The sequence below is a fragment of the Hemitrygon akajei genome, unplaced genomic scaffold, assembly GCF_048418815.1.
Source record: "Hemitrygon akajei unplaced genomic scaffold, sHemAka1.3 Scf000121, whole genome shotgun sequence".
NCBI classification, from domain to species: domain Eukaryota; kingdom Metazoa; phylum Chordata; class Chondrichthyes; order Myliobatiformes; family Dasyatidae; genus Hemitrygon; species Hemitrygon akajei.
The window spans coordinates 1,258,333-1,283,659 of record NW_027332007.1 but is presented as its reverse complement, the minus strand read 5'-3'; the positions used below and the strand labels follow the sequence as shown (position 1 = coordinate 1,283,659).

The 25,327-nt window shown below is 44.8% G+C and overlaps 2 protein-coding genes across 2 annotated transcripts in view; one reads left to right on the top strand and one right to left on the bottom strand.

The window, feature by feature from the left end:
• Nucleotides 1–23,261, bottom strand: part of LOC140723627 (NACHT, LRR and PYD domains-containing protein 3-like) — a 49,752-nt gene extending 26,491 nt beyond the window's left edge. Inside the window, exons 1-3 of the mRNA XM_073038202.1 lie at nucleotides 23,198–23,261; nucleotides 14,675–14,754; nucleotides 7,594–7,834 (exon numbers count right to left, since the gene is read on the bottom strand). Of these exons, the coding sequence (XP_072894303.1) occupies nucleotides 7,594–7,834; nucleotides 14,675–14,754; nucleotides 23,198–23,261 (385 nt within the window). The remainder of the gene's footprint in view (nucleotides 1–7,593; nucleotides 7,835–14,674; nucleotides 14,755–23,197) is intronic.
• The window catches only part of LOC140723626 (NACHT, LRR and PYD domains-containing protein 3-like), a 30,174-nt gene continuing 19,563 nt past the window's right edge, over nucleotides 14,717–25,327 (top strand). The window contains exons 1-2 of the mRNA XM_073038201.1: nucleotides 14,717–14,837; nucleotides 21,763–21,931. The gene's annotated coding sequence lies outside the window, so the exon portion shown is untranslated. The remainder of the gene's footprint in view (nucleotides 14,838–21,762; nucleotides 21,932–25,327) is intronic.

Here is a 25,327-nt window from a genome sequence, read left to right as displayed (position 1 = left end):
CAGATGGTAACTGATTACAAAATATCAGCAACACTCTAAAATGTAAATGCCACCCCATCCCGACCAGTTTGTTAGTTCTGAATTCATACTGACCCTGGTGTAACACATCTCATACAGTCAATGATCACAGCATCCTGTCCTCCCACTATCATTCTGTTACATTTGCCCCTGAGGCCACTGTCTCTACGCTGAGAGGCGGTGACCACAGAGCGATAAAATGTGCATCATTCTTGCAGCCGTTACCCTGGAACAGGAGGAAATGGCTCACCAAATCTAACCGAAAAAGGAAATAACAAACTCAACATCAAATGCTATGAATTACATGACAACAAAGATTAACACTGCAGCCATTTTGTAACGGGGAAACTAAAATTGAAATGGCTGTTTTTTCCCTGCCACGTGCTGTGTTCAATTAAACCACTGGTATTCCTAGTTATTAAAAAGAAACAATCTTGGAAAAGGTGAAAAACAAAACTTCACAATGAAGACAAAGTTTCGAAGAAAGATTGCTGAAATATGTCATTGCGGCAATGGGATACAGTCTGAAAAGAGGTTGAACCAGATGATTGATATATATCACTGAGGTGATGGGATACAGACCGGACAGTGTTTGAACAAGATGTTTGATATATATCATTGAGGTGGTGGGATACAGACTGGACAGAGGTTGAACAAGATGGTTGATATATATCATTGAGATGGTGGGATACAGACTGGACAGAGGTTGAACAAGATGGTTGATATATATCATTGAGGTGGTGGCATACAGACTGGACAGAAGTTGAACAAGATGGGCAGGGAATGAGCAGACTGACTATGTGGGAGAAAGAATAAAGTGCCTTCTCTGATGGTCATCTAGCAATAAACAGATACCGAAATCATAGTGCACACTACTTGATAACAGATTCAAATATAACAAAGTTAGAACAAACAATAAGAACTTTGGTATATGCCCTTTTCTACTCTACAAGCTGTATCAATGCTTCGCAGAAAGTATCCCATCCCAATACTTCACATCTTCATACATCTACTGCTCTTCCTTTAACTGAATGAAATAGCGGAGAACTGTGGACACAGCTGAGTACATCATAGAAACCAACCTCCCCTCATGGACTCAGTCTACACTTCCCACTGACTCAGTAAAGCAGCCAACATAATGAAAGATCCCCACAACCCTGAACATTCTCACCTCTCACCCTCCCATCGGGTCGAAGATAAAATAGAACAGAAACATGCCACCAGGCTCAAGGACGGTGTCCGTTCTGCTGTTATAAGCGAACAGCGTGATTAGTGGACTCCTGACCTCACAGTCTAAATCGATGTGACCTTGCTCCACATATCTACCTGCACTGCACTTTTCTGTAACCAGAATGATTTGTTTTACCTCAATGTACTGCTGCAATGTATTGATCTGTGTGGAGAATACCGGAGACACGATTTTCACTCAACCTCTGTACATGGAAAACAAAATAAAGATTCCTCATTTCAATTGAGTGGGAATATTATACAGCCTGGGCTGCTCCTTTGGAAATTCCGAAGGGTGTGTTCACATTTCCGAGAAACCCAGATAAATGAACAAGACTTAATTCTCGCATTAATAGGGCCAGATATCGGGAAACACTGTCAACATTTCGGCAAGTCGTAGCAATGTAAAAAAGATGGAAATAAACTTCCCAGTCCCCCGAGAGGACGTGAGAGATCTGGATCTCACTGTCCTGTCTGAACGGGGAAGATGAAACTACTCATACACGTGGAGGAGTCTCCCGAGGGTGCGATTACTCTGTTGAACCCTCGAGTCTGGAAGAACACAACGGGCCGAACGGCCGCTTCCAGTGCGATGGATATATGTAAAACAATTATCGATCCAGGTGAAGTTTGGATCCGATACCGGGCCGGGTGACGGAGGTAAAGTTTCCCAGCTACAGCTGAACAGATGGCTTTAGTCCCGGCAACACCACCTCATCCCACCCCTGGGACCCGAACAACAGGGACTGAGCGGCAGCTCATCTCAGCCTATTCGGTGTGAAGGTCCCTCGACCCGGTCAGGATGTGTCCAGGAAGCGGGACTGGGCCGCCAGTTCGAGGAAGGTAATGGGACTCACTGAACAACATGAGGTTTCCCCTCTCGGCATCGGCCTCAATACCCAGCGATGGGAAATTGTCAGTCGCGTTCACCCTAGTGACCGGCCTCAGTACTCACCGATGGGAACTTGATCAATTTGCCCCGCGGACAGTGATCCGACCACCGGCTCCTTCCCACCCTCCCCAACTTTCTTTATAGGGCTCCCTGCTCCCTACCTCTTCAGTCCTGACGAAGGGTCTCGGCCTGAATCATTGACTGTTCGTTTACACGGATGCTGCCCGACTTGCTGAGTTCCTCCAGCGTGTTGTACGTGTTACTTTGACCCCAGCATCTGCAGAGTTTATGATGATGGTTGCTCTCCTTCTCAGCCACATGTTTCTACTCGATTCCTTCATTCTGCTGATCTCTGTTTCCCTCCAGTAAACAGGCAGGTGAATCTCTAAAGTAAATACCCTCTAACCTCTTTGTTAATACTCTATAGAATTAAATTTCATCTTCTGCTGCCCCTTGTTGCCCAAAACACTCATGTTCCACCCCCTGTTACTATTTTCACCTTCCACCGCCCCCCTGACCTGGATCCGCCTCTCACTCCCCAGCTCTTGCCCTATCCCCACCCCTCTCCTCTTTTCTCTGAATATTTCCCGTCCACTCTCAGTCCAGAGGGATGAGGTCAGCCGGAAACGTTGACGGTCCATTTCCCTCCACAGATGCTGCCCGACCCACTGAGTTCCTCCGGCAGTTTGTTCTTTGGTCTGTATAACACGTGTTAGTATGGGGAGCGGGATTTTATACCATATTCCAGGTACAATCTCAACAAAGCCTAAATGTTCAACACTCCTTGGAGCTCTGGTGGTCTGTTACCCTGGTGATGTAGGAAACAGAACTAACTGGAAAAGGAAATAAGGAACTGAACCTCACATGCTCTGAGTTTCATTATGACAAAGATGAATACTGAGCTCTCAACCATTTTGTAATAGGGAAGCTAAAAATCCAGTGGCTGTTTTAAATCTGTCTCGAGGTGCATGCAGTAAATATATTGGTAGATCCATCTCTACAGAACTTACAGCAGAGCAGAAGCTGATCCAAAATCAAACACGTTGTTGGATGCGGCCTATCTGTTCCAAATGTCAACTGTGGGATATTTACAAAGGGCATCACACAATGCATTCAAAGGCAATACGAGTGAATCTGCAGATGCTGGAAATAAATTTTAAAAAACGAAATGCTGGCAGAACTCAGCAGGCCAGACAGCATCTGTGGGAGGAGGGAGTGACGACGTTTCGGGACGAAACCCTTCATCAGGAGTGAAGTAACATGGGATGGTCGAGGGGGGATAAGAAGTGGGGGGAGGGATAAAGTAGAGAGCTGGGAAGTGATAGGCTGGAGGGAAATTGGATAGGGGAATGGTGGAGAATTATGGGAAATAAAAGAGAAAGAAAGGCAGGGCTGGGGGGAGAGATTATAGTGAGGGGGAAAGAGAGAGAAAGAGAACCAAAGAGAAACATCTCTCCCCCCAGCCCTACCTTTCTTTCTCTTTTATTTCCCATAATTCTCCACATTCCCCCTAGACCATTTCCCTCCAGCCTATCACTTCCCAGCTCTCTACTTCACCCCTCCCCCTCTTCTTATTCCCCCCTCGACCATCCCATGTTACTTCACTCCTGATGAAGGGTTTCGGCCCGAAACGTCGTTATTACCTCCTTCCATAGATGCTGTCTGGCCTGCTGAGTTCTGCCAGCATTTCGTGTTTTATTTTTTAATTTCACGTTTCATGTAGTGTTAACCATGAAGTTTCCTTCTTTGTTTAATTAAGTGGTTAAAACTTCCGTCACATTCCTGTGCCTGCAAATATCTCCTAACTGCGATCAACCCCCGGCATTGATATAGGTGGACTTCAGATCCTGTTACTGGACAGAATAATGAAAGGGAAGTTCCTCAGATACAATTAAATAGATTGAGATTATGACCTCAGGTTCCAGACTCCCCTACTGTTGAAAACATCTTGTCCCCATCGACTCTATCCAGAACATAGGATTTCACTGAGGTTGCTGTTCCCAGAGTCACCATCCCTCCATCGATAATAGGAGCAGAGACTTATCTAACTTCCGTTAATTCCCCTCCTCCCCTTCTTACCCCATCCCTGATATATAGATTTCCACTCTCCCTTTTTTCTTTCTCTCTCTGCCCATACTCTGCCTGTTCCCCATCTCCTTCTGGTGCTCCCCCCCCCCCACTCCTTTCTTTCTCCTGAAGCCTCCCGTCCCCTTCTCCAACTCTGTATCCCTTTTGCCAAGCACCTTTCCAGCTCTCAGCTTCACCCCACCCCCTCCGGTCTTCTCCTATCATTTCGCATTTTCTCCTCCCCCCACTACTTTCAAATCTCTTAGTATCTTTCCTTTCAGTTAGTCCTGACGAAGGGTCTCGGCCCGAAACGTCGACAGCGCTTCTCCCTATAGATGCGGCCTGGCCTGCTGTGTTCCACCAGCATTCTGTGTGTGTTGTTTGAATAACCAGCATCTGCAGATTTCCTCGTGTATTCCTCATACATAAAGCCTTTCATTCCAGAATCACTCTTGTGAACTTTGTAAACAACAACTGTAATGAGTACATTCTCATGAATAGCAGACAATGTGGTAGTGGGATAAATTATTGAGAAAACCTGCTATTTCCTCCCCGCCCCGATAACAGTTACAAAATAACATCTGAAGATCAGCGTGCTCATCTACGCATGAGGCCGTAAGAGATGGGAGAGAACTTCAATGACATCTCAGTGCCTGTGTTTACTTGGGAGACAGATAGAGACTATAGAAATGACGAAAGCCAGTCAGGGCACGGATTGTGTACGGATTACACAATAGGAGTTTGCCGCCTTGAGGTGAATTAGGATGGATAAATCCCCAGGGCCTGACAAGGTCTCCCTCGGACCCTGTGGCAGTCCGGTGCAGGAGGTCTGGCAGACACGGATGTTGCTGTCATTTAAGGAACTGAGTTACAGGGGCAGTGTGAACAGATTAGAAATTGATAACCTGAAGCACAGGAGAATCAGGAGAGATGCTCTCAGGGGTTCCGAACCATTTTCTGCTATGCTGAACGGTGGGGCCTGCGGACCCCAAGTTGGGAAGCCCTCCTAGAGCATACAAAACCTATAATGGTATAAATAGGGTGAATGTATGTAGGCTATTGCCCATCGGGATGGGTGAGGGCATAGATTTGGGCCGAAAATTTAAATATTTAAGGGGAGTTTGAGGGGGAACGTCACTGAGAGGCCGTGATCAAAGAGCGATAAAGATCTGCAACAGTCCTTGCAGCTCTGGTGGTTCGTTACCCTGGAAACGGAGGAAGTGGCTCACTAAATTTAACCGAAAAAGGTAATAGCAAACTCAACATCAAATGTTGTGTGTTTCATCATGACAAAGATTAACACTGCAGCCATTTTGTAACGGTGAAACAAAAATTGTAATGGCTGCTTTTACCCTGCAACGTGTTGTATTCAATTTAACCTCTGTTAGTTCTAGCTAATAATAATAATTTTAAAAAATCCCCCTGCAACGTGTTGTATTCAATTTAACCTCTGGTAGTTCTAGCTAATAATAATAATAAAAAAAAATCCTGGAATGGGTGCAAGACAAATCTTCACAACTAAGACAATGTTTAGTAGCGAGATGGTTGATATATATCACTAAGTTGGTGGGATGCAAGCTGGACAGATGTTGAACAAGATGGGCAGTGAATAAGCAGATAAAACCAGGAGGGAGATGGAATCAAGGCAATGTCTGATGGTCCTCCAGCAATACACAGATACTGAAATAATAGTACACCCTGCTAGATAACAGATTCCAAAATAACAAAACCAAAACAATCAATAAAATTGTGGTATATGTCCTTTTCCACTCTACAAGCTTTATCAATGCTCCACAGAAAGTATCCCATCCCGATGCTTCACATCTACATACGGCTATTGCACTTCGTTTAAATGAATGAAACGACAGAGAACAGTGGGCACATCATAGAAGCCAAACTCCCCTCCATCGACTCGGTCTATATGTCCTGCTGCCTCAGTAAAGCAGCCAACATAATGGAAAATCCCCTTCACTTCTCAGTCCCCGATTGGGTTGAGAATAACATAAAACAGAAACGTAACACCAGGCTCCAGGATAGTTTCCGTTCTGCTGTTATAAGCGAACTGAGTGCTCCCCAGTGTGATGAGATGGACTGTTGACCTCACAGTCTAACTAGATGTGACTTTGCACCATATATCTACCTGTACTGCACTTTCTCTGTGACCATAATGATTTGTTACACTCTGTTATTGCTTTACCATTTATCACCTCGCTGTACTATTGTAATGCCTGATCTATGCCGATCATGGCAAAGACAGGATTTTCACTGTACCTCGGTTCATGTAAAAAAAAAACAGATTCCTCATTTAACTCATTTAGATCTGCATTCCTTTTGCCTATCACCTTTCTGGCTCTCAGCTTCACCCCACCCCCTCCGGTCTTCTCCTATCATTTCACTTTTCCTCTCCCCCTCCTACTTTCAAATTTCTGACTATCTTTCCTTTCAGTTAGTCCTGACGAAGGGTCTCGGCCCGAAACGCCGCCAGCTCTTCTCCCTATAGATGCTGCCTGGCCTACTGCGTTCCATCAGACCCGAGCAACAGAGGCTGAGCGGCGGCTTATCTCTCAGGCGGTTCGGTGTGAAGGTCCCACAACTTGGACCAAACCCGGCAGGTTGTGTCCAGGAAGCGGGACGCGGCCGCCCGTTCGGGGAAGTTAACGGCAGTCACTCAACAACATTTAAATGAGATTCCTCATTTTAATCGTGTGGGAATATTAGGCAGTCCAGGTTGCTCCTATGGAAATTCTGGAGGGAATGTACACATTTCCGAGAAACCCAGATAAATGAATAAGACTTAATTCTCGCATTAATAGGGCCAGATATCTGGAAACACTGTCAGGATTTTGGCAAGTCGTAGCAATGGAAATAAGATGGAAATAAACTTCCCAGTCCCCCGAGAGGACGTGAGAGATCTGGATCTCACTGTCCTGTCTGAACGAGGAAAGATGAAATTACCCATACACGTGGAGGAGTCTCCCGAGGGTGCGATTACTCTGTTTAACCCTCTCTGTCTGGAAGAACACAAAAAGGCCGAACGGCCGCTTTCAGTGTGCTGTAAAACCATTATCGACCCCAGGCATCGATGCAGATGAAGTTTGGATCCGATACCGGGCCGGGTGATGGAGGTGAAGTTCCCCAGGTACAACTGAACGGATGCATTTAGTCCGGGCATCAGCACCTCATCCCGCTCCTGTGACCCGAGCAACAGAGGCTGAGCGGCGGCTCATCTCTCGGGCGGTTCGGTGTGAACCGAACTCCGGCAGGTTGTGTCCAGGAAGCGGGACGCGGCCGCCCGTTCGGGGAAGTTAACGGGACTCACTCAACAACATCAGGTCTCCCCCCAGAAATTTTCGGTCCAGTTTCCTCTCAGGTCTGGCCTCAATACTCACCGATGAGAACTTGATCAATTTGCCCCGCAGACAGTGATCCGACCCCCGGCTTTACGCCGACGATCTGCTTCAACAGAGAACGGAAAGAAAACCATGGCCCATCCGGGGACTGTGAGAGCGGGGGCGGAGCCTCGAAAAGCCGCAGATGCTGCAGATCTGCGTTTGAAATGGGAACGAGAAGTGGATCTCGTGACGGGGAAGTTCTCCCATTTGAACCGGTGTCACACGCTGCCCGACCTACCTGCCGGATTTTACACGTCATTTCATATTTACACCAGCAGCGTTTATAGTTTTTCCCTCAGTGCCTTCGCCGTCCCCTCAGCTCCACCTTCAGGTTCTCAGAGTTACGGGTTCGATTCCCATCCCGGTCCGATGCACAATTCAGACCCAAACCGGAATTGTGCTGTTTTCATTCAAATTAGCTCTATATTTACAAACACAAATTCCTATTAACATTCCTACAGGACTTCACAAAACAGGAACACCGAAACATCACGTGAAAAACAGCAAGAAGTGGCCTTTCAGCCCCTCTAACCATCAAGAAGATGGCGGCTGCTCTCCGATCTCAGCCACATCATCCTGCCTGATCACCATTTCCTCGATCCCTTCGGTTTCCACACATCTGCCGAACTCTGTTTTATGTGACGATGATCACTGATCTTCATCGTCCTCCAGGAATCAGTCTGGTGAATCTCTAAAATAAATACTCTCTAACTTGTTGGATAATCCTCCATGGAATTAAATACCATCTTCCGCAACGCCATCTTGCCCCGACTACTCTCATTCCACACCTGTCACTATTTCCACCTTCCCACCTCCCTCCTCACCTGGACCCACCTCTCACACCCCAGCTCCCATCACCTCTTTTCTCTGACTATTTCCGTCAACTTTTCTGGCCCGGAACCTCCCTCCGGACTGAGAGTGGAGTCTCTCCACAGATGCTACCCAGGTGTTGCCCCACCTGGAAGGACTGTTTTGGCTTCTGAATGGAGGTGAGAGAGGAAGGGTACGAGCACTTAGGCCATATGCCGGGATAAGTTTGTGGAGGAGGGTTAGTGAGGAGGTATGAATGAACAAGGGAATTGTGGAGGGAGTGATCCCTGTTTGTGACGTCCTAAACAAATTTGTATAAATGCAATCCCTACATTCACTAGTTATCTCTTTATTGCAACATAAACATCATATATTCCATACAGTGGATGCTCAAGGCATCCGGGCCTCCACACCGGCTCCTGAGGACACTGAGGGGCAGTGACCAGAGAGTGATAAAAATGTTCAACACTCTGCAGCTCTGGTGGGTTGTTACCCTGGTGATGGAGGAAGTGGCTCAGCAGGACTAACTGAAAATAGGAAATAAGGAACAACCTCACATACTTTGAGTTTCATTATGACAAAGATAAATGCTGAGCTCTCAGCCATTTTGTAAGGGGGAAGGTAAAATTCTAATGGCTGTTTTAACCCTGTCTCAAGGTGCCTCCAGTAAATCTGTTGGTAGTTTCATCTCTACAGAACTTCTAGCAGTGCCGAAGCTGTTCCAAAATCAAAACACGTTGTTGGATGCGGCCTATCTTTTTCAAATGTCAACTATAGGATATTTACGAAGGATATCACACAATACATTGTGGTGATAACCATGAAGTGTCCTTCTTTGTTCAATTAAGTGGTTAAAATTCCGTTATATTCTCGTGTCTGCAAATAATCTATAACTACGATCTTTTTTCTTTTTACAATATTTTTGTTCAGAAGAAAAAAAAGATTTACAGAGTGCAACACATAGATACATCTCAACATAACTTGTGTACATTCATATATTGTAATAAAATTGATCAAAATGTTATAGCATAACACATAAAGGTATACAACTCTGTAATCAAAAATTTAAAGATAGGTCATACATCATAAAATGATTTTTTAATATATATAAAAAATCAACCCAGGCATTGATGCAGGTGATAATCAGATCCTGCTACCGGACAGAAGAATGGAAGAGAAGGTCCACAGATATAAATAAATAGATTGAGGTTGTGATCTCAGATCCTACACTCTCCTACTGCTGAAAACATCTTGTCTCTAACACTCTATCCAGTCCTCAGGATTTCATTGACATTTCTGTTTCCAAGTCACCATCTCTTCATTGAGCACAGGTCCAGAGACACCAAATGCCCCTTATACTTAGAACTTCTCATTCCAGAATAATTCTTGTGAAATCTGTAAGCAATAACTGTAATGAGCACATTTCCACCAAGTTGGTGGCAGGATAATTTATAGAGAGAAATTGAGCTTTCCTTGTTGCCCTGTTAACGGTCACAAAATATCTCCCGATGTTCAGTGTACCTATCTATGCATGGAGCCGAAAGAGATGAGAGAGATTTTCAACAAATTCTGTGTGCCTGTGTTTCCTGGGGAGACAGGAAGGGACTGTGGAAATGATGAAAGCCGGCTAGGTCTTGGATTGTGCACGGATTACACAACAGGTGCTTGCTGTCTTGGAGTGAATTAGGACGGATAAACCCCCGGAACAGGGTAGAGATTGCAGGAGCCCTGCCGGACACGGATGATGCTGGTATTTAAGGAGTAGAGTCACAGGGGTAGGTTGAAATGGTGAGAAGTTGATTCCCTGAAGCACAGGAGATTGAGGGTAGTGGCTAGCAGGGGTTCCCAAACTTTTTAATAACGTGGACCCCTACCAGACGGGCGTGATTGTGGACCCCAGGTTTGGAACCCCTGGTAGAGGTAAACTAAACTATGGTAGTAGAAATAGGGTGAATGCAGATATGTCGTGCATGTCGTGTATTTTCCCAAGGATTCAAAATTCAGGATTGTTTAATGTCATTCCAGTAAACTGTTGTAAAGGGGAACGAAATAATTGTTGCTGTGGATCTCATGCAGAAACAAAAATCACAAAGAGATAAATATAAGAATTATATAAAAACACATATCATGGCTTAAAACATTTGTGGTATATCCATAAAGTGACGTTAGGCAAAGCAGTGTCTGTACATATTGTTAGTGACAGGAAATGTTAAACTCGTGGTAATGGGGGTGTGGTGGGGTGAGTTTGTGGGGGAATGTGTACCAGGCCTTGAGCCCTTCTCTTTTGTATGTCATCTCATTGATATGTGATAGAATCAGCAATTGCTGTAATGCTGGCGAACTTGACAATGTGATTCCCCGGGTGTTTGGCCGTGCGGTCATGTGTGAACATAGTGTAGAGCAATCGGCTCAGCACACAGCCTGTGTTCAGGATGATTGGGAGTGAGGAGCGGTTGTACATCCTGACTTTCTGAAGCCGGTTAGTTCAGTAGTCCAACGCCCAGTTGCACAGGGGTGTATTTGGATGGTAGAGTTGGAGTTTGTTACAGAGCGGTTCTTTAAGTAAGAATATTGGTGAGTGAGCAGTGTGGTATTATTGGAGTTATTGATATGTGCCTTTACCAGCCGTTTCACGCTCCTTGTAATGATTGGTGGCAGTTCCTCTGGGCCGTAATTGTTTCATTCTGAAGGTGTAGAATTATTTGTTGCAGGGATGATGCTGACCGATGTGAAACCTTCATGAGTGAAGTGTTGACGATGGCCGTGAAGTCATCAGTGAGCTGGTGTGCACAATGCCGGAGCACTCGGCCTCGGATGTTTTCAGGCCCGTCAGCCTCTCAGGGGAGGGGTGTTGTTGCTTTTCTTCTGCTTATGCATGGGAGTGAGAGCCTGGGGGGTTTTGGGGTTCTAACATTTATCTGTCATTCATTCTTTGGGACACTCCTCTGTTTTCATGGATGTTTGCGAAGAAAAAAGTAAGTTCAGGATGTATATCTTATACATTTCCCTGACATTAAATGTACCTATTGAAATCCGTTCAAACGTAGGAAGGGGTAGCTTTCGTGGCTAGATTGTGTTGATGCCTTGAAGCATTGTTTAGAGCACGGGAGGTGGGGGGGGGCTTCATCACTGGTACAGTCAGAGCTATTTTTCCTGACGTAGTCTGCAAAGCCGTTGATGCCCAGTCAAATATACCAAGGATTGTCCCCCAGGGTTGGGGAGTTCAAAACCAAAAGGCACAGATGCAAAAGAGCGGAGAGATCAGAGACACCGGAGAGGTAATCCCAACACACAGAGCGAGTGAGTATCTGGAACGAGTTGTGTAGTGTTTGCATCGTTGGTTATCTACCTCGGGATCAGTATTCTCACCTGTCGTCTGTCTGTGAGCAGCTAGAAATTAAAGAAACATTCAAGTTGTTGGAAACCTGAAATCAGATTAGAAAATGTTTGAAGCCATTCCGACACAGGGATTTGGAGCTGAAGCATTAACTTTGCCCCTCTCCACAGATATTCTTTATCTCCAGAGTGTTCCTTGTATTTGCAGCGTTTTCGAACATTACGTTGAAATGATTTAAGGTTACTGGGAAATAGACGTGTAATCCATTCTATTACAGCAGAGAAACAGGCATTTCGGCCCATCTAGTCTGTGCCGTTCTCTGCCTTGACCCATCCACATGCACCCAGACCATATCCCAAAATACCTCCCTCATCCATACAAACTTCTCCTATACACTGCATTTGAAACCTGCATCCGCATTCGTGCCACCCTCCTAGTGAAATAGCTCCTACTCTGATCCTCTTAAATATATCACTTTTTGCCTTAAACCCATGAGCACACCCAACATGAGGGGCGAAATCCTACCTGCATTCACGCTATTTCTACCATCATAGTTTTGTTTAACTCTAGCAGGTGTTCCCAACCTGGGGTCCACAGACCCTCCCGTTAATGGTAGGGGTCCGCGGTATTAAAAAGTTTGGGAACCCCTGCTAGCATCTCCCCTCTTTCTCCTGTGCTTAAGGGAATCACTTTCTAACCTGTTCAACCTACCCCTGTGACTCTACTCCTTAAATGCCAGCATCATCCGTGTCCGGCAGGGCTTCTGCAGCCTCTACCCTATTCGTGGGGATTTATCCATCCTAATTCACCCCAAGACAGCAAGCACCTGTTGTGTAATCCGTGCACAATCCACGACTTGACTGGCCTTCGTTATTTCCACAGTTTTTTCCTGTCTCCCAACTAAACACAGGCACAGAGAATTCTTTGAAAATCTCTCTCATCTTTTTTCGGCTCCATGCATAGATAGGCACACTAAACATCGGGAGATATTTTGTGAGCGTTAACAGGGCAGTAAGGAAAGTATAGTTTCTTTCAATAAATTATCCTGCCACCAACCTGTCCATTATTCATGGAAATGTGCTCATTACAGTTGCTGTGTACAAATTTCACAAGAGTGATTCTGGAATGAAACATTTTATGTATGAGGGTTATTTGGTTTCTTTGGGCTGTTCTCAATGGAGGGGTGTTGACTCTGGGAACAGAAACCTCAATCACATCCTAAGGTCTGGATAGAGCGATACGGACAAGATGGTTTTCAACAGTAGGATAGTCTAGGATCTGAGATCACAACCTTAATCTATTCAGATTTTGTCCAGTAGCAGGATCTGAATATCACCTGTATCAATGCCGGGGGTTGATCATAGTTATAGGTTATTCGCAGACAGAAGAATATAATGGAATTTTAACCACTTAAATGAACCAAGAAGGACACTTACTGGTTCTCACCACAATGTATTGTATGATGTCCTTTGTAAATACCCTATTGAAGACATTTGGAACAGAAAGGCCGCATCCAACAATGTGTTTTGATTTTGGACCAGCTTCTGCACTGCTGGAAGTTCTGTAGAGATGAAACTACTAACAGATTTACAGGATGCAACTCGAGACAGCATTAAAACGGCCACTGGAATTTAAGCTTCCCCATTAAAAAATGGCTGAGAGCTCAGTATTCATATTTGTCATGATGAAACTCAAAGCATGTGAGGTTGAATTCCTTATTTCCTATTTTCAGTTAGTTCTGCTGAGCCACTTCCTCCATCACCAGGGTAACAGCCCAGCAGAGCTACAGAGTGTTGAACATTTTTATCGCTCTCTGGTCACTGCCCCTCAGTGGCCTCAGGAGCCGGTGTGGAGGCCCGGATGCCTTGAGCATTCACTGTATGGAATATATGATGTTTATGTTGCAATAGAGAGATAACTAATGAATGTAGGGATTGCATTCATGCAAATCTGTTTAGGATGTCACAAACAGGTGTCAACAGGGATCACTCCCTCCACAATCCCCTTGTTCATTCATCCCTCCTCACTAATCTTCCTCCAGACACTTATCCCTGCATACGGCGTAAGTGCTACACCTACCCGTCCACCCCCTCCCTCGCCTCCATTCAGACACAAACAGTCCTTCCAGGTGAGGCAACACTTCACCTGCGAATCGGCTGGGGTCATCCATTGTGTCCGGTGCTCCCGATGCGGCCTCCTTCACACTGGTGAGACCCGCCATAAATTGGAAGACCGTTTTGTCGAGCATCTCTGATTCATCTCCCACAAGGGAGACTTTGCAGTGGCCAAACATTTTAATTCTGATTCCCATTCCGACGTCTCGATCAATGGCCTCCTCTTGTGCCAAGATGAGACCGCCCTCAGGGTGGAGGAACAACACTTTATATTCCATCCGGGTACCCTCCAACCTGATTAAATGAATATTGAATTCTCCTTTCAGTAAACAAGTTCCGCCCCCCACCCACTTCTCTATTTCCCACTCTGAACTTTCATTTGTGCTCACCAGCCTATTACTTCCCCCCGGCTCCCCGCTTTCCCTTTCTCCTGTTAATAACACCCCGATTCTTTCATCTCCAGCCCTTGACCAGCCCATGACTTGACCACCTATCACCTGCCTGCTCGCCTCTTTCCCCTCCCTTGTTCAGGTGGGAATTGTGTGTCGGACCGGGATGGGAATCGAACCCGTAACTCTGAGAACCGGGAGGTGGAGCGATGGCGACGGGGAAGATGCAGAGGGAAACATTAAAAATGTAGCTCATGTACATATGAAATAACGTGTAAAATGCAGCAGGTAGGAGGGGCGAGGAGCAGAGTCGCCGGTTCAGACGGGAGACCCTCCACCGTCACCAGAATCGGTGTCTCGCTCTCATTTCAAACGCAGATCTGCAGCATCTCAGGTTTTCGCTTCCGACGCCCCGCCCCCGCTCTCACAGTCTCCGGATAGGCGGGGTTTTCTTTCCGTTCTCTGTTGAAGCGGATGGTTGGCTGGGAGCGGGTGGACCGATCGCTGTCTGCGGGACAAATTGATCAAGTTCTCACCGGTCAGTATTGAGGCCAGTCACTAGGGTTGACCGCAACCGACAATTTCACATCGGTGAGTACTGAAACCGATCTCGGGGGCGGGGTACCTCATGTTGGGCAGAGAGTCCCGTTAACTTCCTCGAACTGGCGGCCTCGTCCCGGATCCTGGAAACAACCTGTCGTGGTCAGTCCGGCTTATGGGACCTTCACACCGAACCGCCTGAGGTGAGCCGCCGCTCAGCCCCTGGTGTTCTGGTCCCAGGAGCGGGATGAGGTGGTGATGCCGAGACTTAACCCATCCATTAAGATGTACCTGGGGAACTTTACCTCCATCACCCGGCCCGATATCGAATCCAAACTTCATCCGGATCGATGCCTGGGGTCGATAATGGTATTACTTTTTTCCCAGCAGAATGGAAATGGGCGTTCGGCCCGTTGTGTCATTGCAGACAGCGAGGGTTAAACGGAGCAATGGCACCCTCGGGAGACTCCTCCACGAGTATGAGTAGCTCCATCTTTCCCCCGTTCAGACAGGACAGTGAGATTCAGATCGCTCACGTCCTCTCTTCCATTTCTGCGACTTGATGGCATGCAGCCAATGTTTCCCGATGCGTGGCCCAATTAATGGGCGAATTAAGGTTTTTTTCCATGTATCTGGGATTTTCGGAAATGTGTACACTCCTTCCAGTATTTCCAAAGGAGCTGTTTAATATTTCCCCACGATTAAAATGGGGAATCTTTATTTTTTATATGTACTGATGTACAGTGAAATATTGTCTTTGGTGTCATCCACACAGATCAACACATTATAACAATACATTGAGGTGATATAAGGTAAAACAAAAACAGAATGTAACAATTCTCAATGTAGCTCATTCTGGTTACAGAGAAACTGCAGTGCAGGTAGATATGTGATGCAAGGTCTTGTTAGACTGTTAGGCCAGGGGTCCATCTCATTACATTGGGGAGCATGCAGTTCGCTTCTTACTGCAGAATGGAAACTGTCCTTGAAACTGGTGGTATGTTTCCATTTTATTTTGTTTTCGACCTGAGAGAAGGGTGAGAAGTGAGATTGTCCAGGGTTGTGGGGATCTTTCATTATGTTGGCTGCTTTACTGAGTCAGTGGGAAGTGCAGACAGAATCCATGGAGGGGAGGTTGGTTTCTGCGATGTGCTCAGCTGTGTCCACAGTTCTCCGCTATTTCATTCAGTTACAGGAAGAGCAGTAGCCGTATGAAGATGTGAAGTATCGGGATGGGATACTTTCTGCGGTGCATTGATAAAGTGTGTAGAGTAGAAAAGGGCATATACCAAAGTTCTTACGGTTTGTTTTCGCTTTGTTATATTGGAATCCGTTACCTGCTAGTGCGTACTATTATTTCAGAATCTGTGTAGCTGGAGGACCATCAGAGATCGCCCCTAATCAACCATCTTCTTCAACCTTAGCCCAGCCTGTATCCCACCACCTCAATGCTATACATCGACCATCTTGTTCAACCTCTGTCCAGTCTGTATCCCATTGGTGCAATGATATATTTCAGCAATCTCTCTTTCAAACTTTGTCTTCATTCTGAATTTTTGTTTTGCATTTTTTTCAGAGTGTTTTTTTTTTTTATAGCTAGGACTACCAGACAGACAGACATACTTTATTGATCAATTGAATACAGCATGTAGCAGGGTAAAATCAGCCATTTCAATTTTTGGTTCACTGTTACAAACTGGCTGCAGTGTTAATCTTTGTCATAATGGAACTCATAGCATCTGATGTTGAGCTTGTTACTTCCTCCTTTGGTTACTTTTGGTGAGCCATTTCCTCTGTTTCCAGGGTAACGGCCCGTCAGAGCTGCAGCAAGTGTTGCAGTTTTTATCGCTCTGTGGTCACCGCCTCTCAGCGTAGAGACAGTGGCCTCGGGAGCAAATGTAACAGAATGATAGTGGGAGGAAAGGATGCTGTGAGCATTGACTGTATGGAATGTGTTACACCAGGGTCAGAATGAACTCAGAACTAACAGAGTGGTTGGGGTGGGGTGGCATTTATAGTTCAGGGTGGCAATCAGTTACTATCTGTGCACTAAAATAAAGAAGAAGTTCTACAGGTAGAAAATACCACAGTTGCAGGAAATTTAAAGTAAGGAGGTGAAAATACTGGAAACGCTCAGCAGATTGGCAGCATCTTGGACATTCTCAGTTCTGGAACTGGGTCTTCCACCATTTGTCCTTTCAGAGATGTAATCTGATGAATTGAGTTCCCATAATTTTCTACTTTATAATTTTACATTTTGTTCCTGTTACACTGCAGGAAACATGGCAGTCAGCTGTGCTGGGCAAGATCCCACACGGCAGGAAGATTGTGAACAAATGTGCTCAGTTTAGCTGCTGGGATCAGGCTGAAGTGTATCCGCATCCTCTATACAGACCGGGGAACCAGCCTGAGCACCGACCCCGGCAGAGGGTCATTAGGTTCCAATTCCACCTTAGTTTGTGAATCGGAAATGGCAGGAACACCACGGCAAATTGCCGGCACCAAAGCGTCTTTGTATGGGTGATGATATTGGGCTGGTGATTCTGAGGATATGGAACTGACAGTAGACGGGTCTCAGTCCAGTTTGGTAATTCGACAGCTGGGATCAGAATTTTCTCAGACTGCAGTGAAGCTGAAATCTCAGGCGGTTGGAAGTATCCTGCTCTTTTGATATTACCATATATTTGGATTTTTTTTTTCCAAAATCTAATTTGGTTAGACCAAAATCTGCACTTGTTTGTACTACTTTGTCCAGGGGAATTTGTGGGTCTTCTGCAGCACATGCTATTAGGGTGGTATCTTATATTGTTGATGTAAACACCTCCAAAATTATTCCTATTCAGGTCTTTTGTTTGTCTGAGAATCATTTCACTATAGATATTAAATAATTTCAGTGAGGCAACGCATTTTGGTCTAACTGCTTATATTATCATCAATTTTTACCTCCACTATTCGATTCCAATATAAATTTTGAAGCGGTAATTGGTCCCTTCCGTCAATGTTTAATTCAGTAAGAATTTGAAATAATTTTTCATGTTGCACTTTGTCGAATGTTTTAGTGAAATCAATAAAATATAAAAAAGACATCATTCTGATTATTCAGTTGCCTTTTCTGAAAGTATTCGCAGGATGAAAATTGCGTTGCTAGATCCACTATCCTCCATAAACCCATATTGAACTTTAGAAGATTTAAACCTTAACTTGTTTTTAATTTGACTGATAACAATTCTCAACAAAAGCTTTATAATGTGACTCATCAGACTGATTGTTCTATAATTTTCGCAGTCAATAGTTCCAGGAATTTTAGGCAGAGTTATAAATACTGATTTCAAGAGATCGTCAGGCAATACACCAAACTCATAAATGCCATTAAACTCTTCAAAATAAATATCTATGCCCAGATCTTCTGGGGCTTGTATCATTTCCACTGAAATTCCATCAGATCCGGTGGCTTTACCTTGTTTCATAATTTTCATTGCTTTAGTTATTTCTTCTTTGGTAATAAGTGGGCCAGAATTAGGATGTTTAATACTTGGGGGTTCTCCTCTATTATCTCAAAATAGCTGCTCTACATACTGAATCCACCTCTCACATACTTTATCTGGATCTGTTTGGATGGATCCGTCTGCTGATCCTATGCATCCTGTAGACGAGGTTTTCTTAATGCCAGTAACTTTCTTAATTTTCTGGTGCATTTCTTAGCTGTTGTTAATACGTCATTCCACTTCATTGCATTTTTCATTCAGCCATTCTTCCTTTGCAATATTGCACAATGTTCTGGTCTGTGACATTGATTGTCTGTCTGTAAAGGCAGAGGAGAGCCTGGACATACTGAGAATGATATTGATTGTCTGTCCATAAAGTTACTTTAGGCACAGGAGTGTCTAGAACCTGAAATTTTAAACCAGTAGTGGGTGGGGTGTGGATGGTGGGTTAGTGAGTAGAGGTGTTGATCCCGCTTGCTGCTTGGGAAAAATAGCTGCTTTGAGCCTGATTGTCCCGGCGTGGATGTTACAGATGTTTAAGGTAGCACCAGAGTCGTAAAGAGAGTTTTGGGCATATTGACCTTTATAACGCAGGCTATTACGAAGAGGGGCTGGGATATTAATGCCAGAGTTCTAAAAGACACCGTGATTCCAGAATATGCAGAATTGTGTGCAGTTCCGGTCAGTTACTGGGAGGATAGATATCGCTAAGCGTGAAAGAGTGCCGGGAAAATTGCACGGACATTGCTGGTATTTCAGGAAATAATTAGAGTGATAGGTTGAACAGGTTAGAACCTGATTACCTGGAATACAGGGAAATGAGGGGGTATCCTAGCAGGATTCCAACTCTTTATGCCATTTGCCCGTGCAATTAAAGGAAGGTTCCATGGACACCAGGTTGGAAAACCCTGCTAGAGATGTAGAAATCTATGATAGTATAAATAGGGTGAATGCAAGTAGGCATTTTCCCCCTCAGGTTGGGTAAGGTCATGGACTTAGAGCAAAAAGTGACACATTTAAGGGGAATCTGAGGGGGAACTACTTCACTCAGTGGGTGGTGCGAATGTGGAACTAGCTCCCAGCAGAAGTGAGAGATGAAGGTTTGATTGTGATGTTTGGGTAGGTACATGGATGAGGGAGGTATACAGGGCTGTGGTCTGGGTGCAGGGGGATGGGACCACACCGAACATGGCACGGACTGGCTGGGCTAACAGTCCTCTTTTTGTGCTTTAAAGGCTCTATGAATCTAAATTGAAACTTCTACACATAATCGACATTTGTTGCAGACGGGTCGTATCCAACAATGTGTTTTTATTTTAGACCAGCGTCTGCACTGCTGAGAGTGTAGTAGAGCAGGAACCACAATGAGATTTACTGAATGCAACTCGAAAGGGTAAATACAACCACTGGAATTTTAGTATCAACATTACAAAATGGCTGAATGGTCAGTTCATATTTGTCACAATGAAATCGAGAACGTGTCACACTGAGTTTGTTATTTCCCCGCTCGGTTATCTTTGCGAGGCACTTCCTCCATCACCAAGGCAACAGCTCACCAGAGCTGCAGAGAGTGTTGAACACGTTTATCGCTCTCTGGTTGCTGACTCTCAGCGGGGAGAGAGTGGCCTCAGATACGAGGATGCTTTGAGCATTTACTGTCCGGGATGGAATGAAGAAGATTGTAGGGATTGTATTTAGGCAATTTTGTTCTGGGTGTCAAACACCTTGCAGTTAGTCAATCGTTTCTTCATCAAAAGAAACAAAATAAAAGGTCTTGTACTGAGTTTCTAGTGCTATATTCCCAACTTTACATTTAGAACATATTGTTCCTGTTACACGACGGGGAAAGTGCCGGCTAATTGGCCTGGGCTACACCGCACTCAACAATAAAATAATGAACAATGTGTTCAATGTAACTGTGGAGGAAATTTGAAATGTATCAGCACCCTCTTTGCGACCGAATGCCCATGTTTCCCGTCGGATCCCTGTCCAGACCAAGGATCATCAGGCTCCAGTTGTGTCACGGGTTGGTGTGGGAGTGTAAGTTTTTGAACTGGGATTAGCTGAGACACTGCCTCATATTACCGGCATCAAAGAGCCCTGGGAGAGTTGGTGCTTGCGATGTAATCTAGGGATGTGGTCTCCAGGAATATGGAACTGTCACTGTCTGGGCTTCGGTCTATGTTGGTGCTTTTACAGATGCGGCTGGATGTTCCTCCTTCTGCAATGGAGCAGACGTCTCCGGTGGCTGGATATTGGTAGCGTGAATCTCTCATTGTGAGATGTGGGAACACCTAGTGTGAGATGTGGAAAAGATGTTCGGGATGTGACCCTCTGAGGTTGGATCTTGGGATACCACGCATGTTTTGACCCAGACAAAATGAATCAGGGGATCAAGTTGACCGGGTTTATGAGATGTTGAGCGAGTATTTCTGTTCTGTACTCAGATGTTTGATTCTATAGTTCCTTTGGAAGCAAAGCAGAGAATGAGTTCCCATTCCATCGCTCACAGGGAGAAGCTGTGAGAAAATACGCACCAGTAGACATAGACCGGGGTTTCAGAATTCAATTCACGTTTGGAAGTTCCCCCTCACTCTCACCTGTTTATTTGCCAGTGGAAGTCAAACAGAAACTCAAGATGCTGAAGATGGAACAGAACATGGAACAGTACATCACAGGAATAGGCCCTTCGGCCACAATGCTGTGCCAGACCAGCTGAAAAGTAAATCAACCCCCCCCCCACAAAATCTAGGGTTGTTGGGGGGGTGAGGTTGGGGCGGGAGTGATTATTTACGCCAACAGAATAACAACAAGTCTGGATACATTGGAAATGAAGAGGGTGTCTGGATTTGACGGAGAGTCTGGGAACTGAGCGTGCAGCCTCAGAATAAAGCTTTACTTTAATACTGAGATTAAAGCAATTACTTCAGCCAAAGGTTATTTGATCTGTGGAATTTGTTACCACAAACAGTGGTGGAGACTATCGTTGGGTATATTCATGTTCTGGATTGCTAAATAGGTTGAGAATTATAGCAGGAAGCAAGAAGACGGTGTTGGAAAAATAATCCTTCATGATTGATTATGGAGCAGACTAGAATGACCGAATCACCTAATTCTACTCTTACATATTATGACTTGTACCTTATACCATGACTGAACGATGACTTCCTTGTATCCCATCACAAACAATAGAAAATCTTCAGATGCTGGAAATCCAAGCAATACACACAAAATGGTGGACTAACCGAGCAGGCCGGGCAGTGTCAATGGAAGAGAGTAGCGTCGACATACAGATGCTGCCTGGCCTGATGAGTTCCTCCAGCATCTTGTGTCTGTTCTTTTGTATCCCATGTCAGGCTTTGTAAAGAGTGAGGGGAAGTTACAGATTTCTTCACTCTGATCAAGACATATGCGTTCCAGATTTAAATTTCAGATTAATGCTTTGTTCTCGTTTGTTTTAGTAACATACTTCATTATTTCTCTGGGTAAAGTTAGACCTGCGATGAGCGATTTATTGGAAGAAAAGCACACAACTGGAAGCAAACCACAACTGAAGACAAGGGAAAAGCAACAAGGAAACCAGCCCGAGGACTGAGAGAACCAATTCGAGAGAACCCTTCTGAATCGGAGTTTCCATTGATTCAGTCAGGAGAAAGTTTGGTGAGTCTCATTTACCCAAACACTGGTCCTTTAGACATTACATTTCTGTACCAAGGAAGATAGGAAATAGCTGGAGAGAGACTGAATAAACCTAGAAGTGCCAGTTATGCCAGTTGCAATCATTCCAGATCTGCCAATGTGCTGTCAGCATCAGTTCTGTGAAGCCACGCATCTTCCTCATATTGTTTGCTCATTTCAAACGTGTCACTCCTGATGTTTCCTTGCTTGTTGTGTTATGTCATAATAATCTCAAAACGCGTTGAGAATGTCCTCCCTTTATAAGACGCCGCATTTGTTTCCTGTTATAGTTATTGCAGAAATGTGGAATCACCATGAACTACAGCAACATGTCATTGACTCCTCTGTCTATTGCAAGCTGCAATGATATACTTGTCCTCGAGTATATCGCCGTGCAGGCCTCTGCTAAGAGCAAACCCTCTCGAAGCCAAATGTCCCAGCACCACATTTCATTCAGTCTAAACTAGCAGATGCCAACCAATAATTTACATTTACATACCCTGTCGTCATCAAGTACTTTTCTACTAACAAATTGTCAGAACCTATGAATCTATGATTAAGCGGAAATAGGTTTTGCAATGTTCCCATTTGACCCTGTACCATGGGTTATACCTGTACTTGAGGTGAACGAATGTCCTTGCAGCCAGGACTACTGGAGCTGCAGGAATCGGTTTAAACTCAGTGATTTCGGCTGGAAAGCAGCGTGTTGGGTCACATGATGAAGCTGTTGATATTAAGATATATCCAATGTCCAGAGAGACTGGCTGTGGACTGGGCATCATGTAGTGAAAAGCAGCAAAAGCTTCCGCTCGCCTCCCCACTCCCCCTCCCACCCTCCTATTTTTTTGCCAGTGTTAATTGCAGGAGTTAGGAACTCTTTCTACTCACTGAACACTGAAATTAAAGCCTGTGATACCATTCAAATCCCAGTTTCTTTATAAAGAATGGGGTTGAAGTGTTATCGAGATGAACATGGGGGAATGTGTAACGAAAGTTTAAATCAGATCAGCCGAGTGGTCCACTTATGCATTTGTTGTGTTGACTAGAAAAGTTCTGACAGTTCAATTAGTGTAAGACAATATAATTTCTGCATATTAATTATATTGTGGAACTGAAAAGAAACACTACATTGATTAACAATATACATCGAGATTTGTGCGTTAATGTTGAACCCCAGCGGGTTGCGGATCGACCATGACTCATTCGCTCCCTGTTCTCTGTTCCTGGCTCTACAGTATCCCTGTCTACCAGGCGAACGAGCTAACCGCCCCGCCCACTCTGCCACGCGCGCCCTCTCGCGGAGCTTCGTCATGCTCGCGCTCCCGGGCTGACGTTGAGACGATTTAAGCATTCTGCGCGTGCCCGGTATCTCTCTTAAAGTGACGTGAGATTTACTTGTCTCTCATTGGTGACAGCAAGTGGCATTTTAGCATACCAACCAATCGGGATATGAGCTTTTTCATTAAGGAGTTCCCTCCGTAGACCCCGTCAGATGTTTACCACCCTAACTCCTGGGAAAGATCCAAAAAGCTAATTTATTTAATGCCGCTCTTCCTCTCCAAGGAGTCTGGAAGGGCGATGGATTGAAGTTCACTCAAACTATTCTCATCAGGCACGGTCCCCAATCCAGACAGCATCCTTGTAAATGTCTTCTGCGCGCTCTCTATAGCATCCATTTCGTTTCCTGTAGTGAGGTGACCAGAACTGAACACTGTACTCCCAGGTGGAATCTAATCAAGGTCTTGTATAGCTGTAACATTACCTCTCACTCTTGAACTCAATCCCATGACTGATGAATGCCAACACACCATATGCTTTCTTAACAATACTGTCAACTTGGGCAGCAGCTTTGAGTGTTCTATCGACACAGACCTCAAGATCTCACTGATCCTCCACATTGCCAAAAGTCCGACCATTAATATTATATTCTGTCTTCAAATTTGACCTACCGAAATTAACCATTTCATACCTGTCAGTATTGAAGTCTATCTGCCAATTCTCTGCCCAGTTCTGCATCCTATCGATGTTGCACTGTAACATCTGACAACCCTGCAGACGATCCACAACACTCTCAACATTTGTGTCATCAGCAAACCTACTAACCCATTCTTCAACTTCCTCATCCAGGTCATTTGTAAAAATCACAAAGAGAAGGGTTCCCAGAACAGATCCCAACGGAACACTATTAGTCACCATCATCCATGCAGAATTTGAACCATCTACAACGGCACTTTGCCTTCTGTGGGCATGCCAGTTCTGGATCCACAAAGCAATGTCGCCTTGGATCCATACCTCCTTCTTTTCCGAATGAGCTTTCCAAGGGGAGCCTTAGCTAACCTCTTCCTGAAATGCACATACAGTACTTCCACTGCTCTACCTTCATCAATGTGTTTTGTTACATCGTCAAAGAATTCAATCAGGTTCATAAGGCATGACCTGCCCTCGGCAAACCTTTGCTGACAATCCCTAATCAGACCATGTCTCTCCAAATGCTCATAAACCCTGCCTCTCAGGATCTTTTCCAAAACTTGCCCACAACTGAAGTCAGACTCACTGGTCTATAATTTCCTGTGTTATCTCTACTCCCTTTCTTCAACAAGGGAACAATGTTTGCAATCTTCCAAGCCTCTGGTACTTTTCCTGTCCCTATTGATGATGCAAAGATCATTGCCAGAGGATCAGCAATCTCCTCCCTCGCTTTCCAGAGTAGCCTGGGTACATCTCATCCAGTTCGGCGACTTATCGAATTTTATGACTTTCAAAAGCTTCAACAATTCTCTTTGTTGAAGTCTATGCACACAAGCGTCTCAGTCAGATGTAAGTCATCTCCACAACTTCCAAGGTCATTTTCACTTATGAATAACGAAGCAAAGTATTCACTAAGTACATCAGAATACTTTAAATGATCGGCAGATTGAGAAACATCTGTTGAGAATATAGCGGTGAATTCTAACAAACCAAGTTGCCGTTACTGGCGACCCCACAGATTTGTTATATTTGCATGTCGTCCCCTCAGCTCCAGTGATGATTGTTACAAATGTCAGTGATATGTATTCAATCCTTTATTAGCAATCAGCAAACAATCTTGAAGCGATGAAACTGAAGTGTACCCAAGTGTAGGTTCAACGTGTAGGATAATAACAAAAGATATGACATCCCTCAGTCTCCAGATGTGAACCACATGGAATAAAGCACAAAAATGTAACTGATTCCCTTCACATTTACCACACCCCCACTGATGCGACAAGTTACCATAAAAAGCATCATAAATACACAACGCAGAATACACTGCAGATAGAGAACAGTTACACGGCTCCTACACACAGGTTCAGCTCCGATACAGGGTTTTCCTCCTGAAATATGAAAATACAGTCTGTC